The 5,439-nt window shown below is 43.8% G+C and overlaps 1 protein-coding gene across 1 annotated transcript; it reads left to right on the top strand.

Annotated features, from left to right (window-relative positions):
• Positions 1-533: 533 nt before the first annotated feature.
• Positions 534-1,207, top strand: LOC119649176 (cuticle protein 19.8-like). Its single transcript, XM_038051204.1, has 2 exons — positions 534-644; positions 704-1,207. Exons 1-2 carry the CDS (start codon positions 642-644, stop codon positions 1,142-1,144), a joined length of 444 nt encoding a protein of 147 aa, XP_037907132.1. The 5' UTR covers positions 534-641; the 3' UTR covers positions 1,145-1,207.
• Positions 1,208-5,439: the final 4,232 nt, after the last annotated feature.

Here is a 5,439-nt window from a genome sequence, read left to right as displayed (position 1 = left end):
AAGATTCCCAAACTGTCTCATTTTATGATTACGAAGAGATCTTGGGCTACTGTTCCTATTGAAAGGTCACAACAGGCAAATTCCTTAGCTTAGTATTTTGAAATTATATTTTTTCAATAAGTTTACTGAACGACATATTATGTTCAATACGTACATAGTTGAACCTCAATTAAAACCATAGAAAATATCTCTAAATCTCCGCATTCATAACAAATAGGTGTAATAAAAATCTCATCAATCATTAATTTGAAAATCTAAACCATTCTCACGCATCTAGTCAACAGTGGAAAGAATAATGGCTTTATCTATATCTATATAATATCTTCAGTGATGAAGTTGCATGTTTTCTATATCAGGAAATTTACTTCCAACAACTTCGAATTTCTCGCCAACATTTTCGTGAATATACACACTTTATCCAAGCATACAAATCAGCATGTATCAACATAACAACATAGAATATTATGATGAAATTCGCGCTCTATAAGAATCATTGTGATCAGTGAGAACGCCTATATGTAAATTGCAAACTAGTTGAGACATATCTAGATCAAAATTTTGCGTATAAATAGTGCGTTATCGAGAGAAACGGTATCAGTTACGTTTTGCTGCGAAGGAAGAAACTTACAAGACTTATCAAAATGGTAAGATATTGATGCAACTATCCCGGATGGATGGTTTACTCAAAATAACTTCATTTCAGAAATTCATTATTTTGAGCCTCGCTCTCATCGCTGCTGCCTCGGCTAGCCCAATTGCAACACTTGCCGCTGCTCCCTTACTTAGTGCTTCAATCGCTCCTCCAGTTCTCGGTGCTTCAATTGCTGCTCCAGTTTTAGCCACCCGTATCGCTGCTCCACTTACTGCTACTTCAATTGGTGCTCCAGTTCTTGGTGCTTCCATTGCTGCTCCAGCCATCGGTGCTCCACTTCTCTCCGCTCCAGTACTTAGAACTTCAATTGCTGCTCCCCTTGCCGCTGCTCCAATTGCTCCAGCTCTTGCCCCACTTTCTGCTGGAATCGCCCCTATCGGTCTTAGTTCCGGACTTCTCGGTCAGAACATTATTGCCGCTCCAGGGTTGGCCTCATTGCCCCTTGGACTTAACAGCTTGGGAGGTCCTCTTCTCTTGAAGAAACGTGCTTAAATTATCTACTATGTAGAACCTAGGGTCCGGACACTTTAATTAAATAAATAGATTTTTTTAAACGTTAATTTTATTCACTGAACCGAAATTTAAATATGAAAATGGAATATTTTGGTGTTAATCTTCCCCATAACTTTTTTAATGGCGAAGCTAGAAAGCCATAGCCCAATGTTCAAGAGTGAAATAGAAGCGAGAATGTCGGTATATACTAGTCGGAGGTGACTCTTGATCGTACCCTGGTCAAGCTGGTTATGGGGAGAGCTCGTCGTTTTGTGGCCCGATTTCGAATCGAAGCGATGGTCATCTATATTTGTAATTATCTAAATGCGATAGGATACTATACTACTAATGACCTCGGTGAGCAAGTGAAGGCTGCCGTGACCCAAAAACTGGAGTGCCGACAAGCGTTCATCTTTCAATTGCTGCAGCAGATAGCAGCACTCCAAATGAGAATGCCATGAAGAAGTGTAGCTGAACAGTCGCAACAGGAACAACGTCAGCGTCACTTAGTAAAACCAAAACTACAGCGGCAGCGTCACCCGAAGGACACGAACAAGCAGAACAACAATAGCGTCACCCAGAAGGACACCAACACGAAACACAGCAGCAGCAGAATCATCAGCAACAAAAGAACTAGATGTGCCTGGAGGTTATTATCCAGGAAGAGTTTCGTGCAGCGCAGGAAAAAAAAAGAGGCTAAAACCTAAGGTTAGTGCTAGCCATATAAGTGTCCCTCTGGCATACTCATCTCAAAATACCCGACCAAAAAAAGTAAAAATTCCCTCGATTACTGGGTTCAAACCAAGTCAATACGAGGGCCCACAGAACTCAAAGCATCGAAGCTCACGCGGCGATCTTTGCCCTCATAAAAGAAAAGGGGCTACAGGACACAACGAGCACCTCACCAGCCTTAAGTACACAGTTCCTGGTCATCTGCGGTTTCCACAGGGAAACAGACCCAGCTGGCATAATGTGGGAGCTCAACGAGAAGCAACTACACTTAACCTAGTCACGCGAGCCGATAAGCACTTCCGTTGAAGTGACAATCGGGGTTATTCATGGCTACCTTCGAGCCAGTATAAGAGCTCAATGAAGCCTTCAAGGTGAAATACTTACTCCAATAAAAGATCTTGCTGAAGAAAGTCAAGCCAATTTAAGAAGAGCAGTGCTACAACTGCCAAATCTTCGGGCATATCGCTCCTAGTTCCTCGATTGGGCACAGGAGCGTAAAGTGAACGAAAACCCATATCCGTGGGGAATGGCCACGACCCACAGCAGAGATGCCTCACTGCTGCGATTGCGGCCAGACCGATTATCCCGGCAACTACCGCGGATGCGCGGCATACAAAAATATGGTTGAGAGGAGGGAAGCTGGCTGAGCAAAATAAAAATTCTGAAGCAATGAACGCCAAGCAGGTGTAAAACAAAACCTTATTAAAATCCGTTTATTGTTTGTCAGTCCGTCTGTCGATCACACACATTTTTTTTTTTGGAAATGGTTATAGCGATTGACACCAAATTTGGTGGAAAGGTCGGAACTGTGAACGCTCACGTGAGTTACAGGTCAAATTTAAGGGGCGGTCCCCATACATGCAAAACGGGGGTGTACATTTTTTCACATCGTCACAGCGGGGTGCGACACTGCTGTGCAATATCATGCACATTGGAAGGTTCTTCCCATCCGCTTCTTCCATGTACGAATTTTGTTACCACAGACTCGAAGTCTGACGAATTATGATTTGCTTACCCCACATATGACCCTGCTTCTCCCACAGAACAAGGCGTGCTCCATTGTCTCTCAATATCTACAAAGAATTTTGAAAAAAATGCCAGCGCTTTGAGTATGTTGGGCTAACTCAATTGAAGGTATTTCATACTTCTAGCGTCATCAGCAGCACACTTGACTGCGACTGGTGACTGCATACCTCAGTCAGTCTCATCGCTAAGTCTACTTCTTTGCAGTGTCTCCGTTTTGTGAAGCTTACTCAGAGGAAGGTACGCTGTCGGCACACTTACTTATTAACACCAGACTCGCAACTTTCCAGCGAGAGGAAAAACGGCCACTAATATACATGCGATGAACGGAGCGTCACTTTTGTTCCTTTCTGGCTCATGCCAGTATCTTCCAGTTTCTTTAGAATGAATAGTGGTCATTTTGTACTATTCCCTTTTAATTGGCAACGTTAGCTCGGATAGGGTGTACAGGTGGAAGTATCTGCACAGTTTCTTTCATTTTTACTGCTTACAGGAATAGGATGATCGATGAGCACCAATTTTTTTGGTAACCAACTAATACCCGAGGCCCCATGGGTTTTAAACTAGCTATTGCCAGCGGCGTCAGAACATAGGGAGGAGCTGCTCATTACTTCAGAAGAAATGAGCTGATATTCACTTCTCGAGACACTTTCCAGCCTTCCATGTTGCACCACTAACACTAAGAATTCCGTGGCAAAGAGCATACCTCTGATAGTGGCCTCGTAACGAAGGCACCCGAATATCGGTATGCTGACGACAATTAGAACAGTAATCTGAGCATAATTACGCGGTATTTCTAGCGCTTAAATTATTTGAAATAATTAAAACTTGCTTTTTCTACTCGCTAGAATTATTTATTGGTCTTGCAAAAACCGGTATTTCGGGAATCACATGTTCCTTTCATCAGTGCTAACAAGACTTGAAGGGAACAGGTGGTTCCCGGTATTTGCAAGACCAAGTTGAAAGCAGTGGACCTACGCTCAACAAACCCGTGTTCCTTTTTCACTACGTGGTGGCTAAAGTGGGCGACAACCAGTCGCTGACATATTATTCCTAGATTTTTTAGCAGGAGAAGAGAAGGGAAATGGGACGGTAATTCTCCGCAAGCGTACAATCGCCACTTTCGTAACTAGGGATGATGAGAGCCTTTTTCCACCAGCGCGGAAAGTGCTTCGCAGCTTTTGTTGAAAATAAGGAGATGGACTGACCAATTTTAGGCAATAAGGGGTTTGGAAAACCATCATAGCCAGAGCCGACATTGGCATCAAGTTTACCAATGAGGTGCTCGACAAGGAGAGGGGGAAAGATGGGAATGGTGGTTGATGCGGGGTAGGATACATCTAGTAGCGGTAGGGAAGAGGAGGAAGAAGAACGTAAATACTTAGGAGAGCAACGGACATAACAGCAAAGAAGATCATATAAAGTGGTATAGAAAGTGTTCAGGGGAACCCAGTTGATTGCCACCACGGTTAAATTCAGACCTTTGAAGTTCGTCTCATGAAAGTTAAACTTGGTAGGCTTATGATCGAGGGGACAGTGGAGTCGGGAAATCTGAGGGTTGAACTGGAGGGGGGGGCGGAGGGATATGATGGGAGTCAAAGATAACGTAAAAGGAGGTATGACGGGATTAGGAGAGGCAACGCACGGGAAATTTAGAGAAGACAAGATCAAGAGTGTAATCTAAGTGGTTTCTAGAAAGGTAATTTAAGGAGGGCGGCACTAGTGTACATGAAAGTCGGTAAAGGAAGGAAAGGATGGGTCTAGTTAGTAGAGAAGGAGGAAAGGCCGGGAGTAGAAGGCGAGGAGAGGATAGGAAGATTAAATTCGTTGCGGAGGATTTGGACTTCTGATAATCTGTTGAAGATATCCTCGTACAGAGAAAGAGACAAATATACGCAGGAAAATATACACAGGATATGAGATAGGGGCATACGTTTGGCGGAATGACTGGTATGGTGAAGAATCGTAGGAGGAGGAAATGGAAAAGAAGATTTCGGTACGGAGAGGGGACGTAGCAGCTATTAGAGTATCTCCCATTGCCCTGCCAAGCGCAGTGCAATCGCTATCACAACGAAAGACAGAGTAACCATCGAGGCACTCAGAATCTAAAATCCTGTCATCCAACCAGTGTTGGAATGCAAAGGCAGACAGTTTGAGACCCAACAGTTTGGTCCTTAGACACCTCACATTTTAATAAAGCAATGTAAAGTTTGAAAATCATCTAAGTTCGACGAGGCAGGCGGGCGGGCTGGAAATTTTCTCGAAGCTTAGTCCTCTGATAAGGCTTGACGAAGACCCCTAGTGGCCAAAAATAAAGTTGAAAGTAGCCAATGCTGAGTAGGAAACATGTCCCTCGAATGAAGGACGAGTATTAAGTTGTCTTGCGGGCGTCGTCGGGTTGGTACGATCACTGAAACAATGCTTCATTGCATTCTCCGGGGCAGTGGACCGAGGTAAGGTTGTTCACAAGCCTACCATCGTTTCGAGTCCGCCGGATAAATTTAACATCTATTCCAACGTCTTTAGTTCACCGTTGTTGA

This window comes from Hermetia illucens, chromosome 2, assembly GCF_905115235.1.
Source record: "Hermetia illucens chromosome 2, iHerIll2.2.curated.20191125, whole genome shotgun sequence".
In the NCBI taxonomy this organism is placed as follows: Eukaryota; Metazoa; Arthropoda; class Insecta; order Diptera; family Stratiomyidae; genus Hermetia; species Hermetia illucens.
This window is presented reverse-complemented; position numbering and strand designations above follow the sequence as displayed.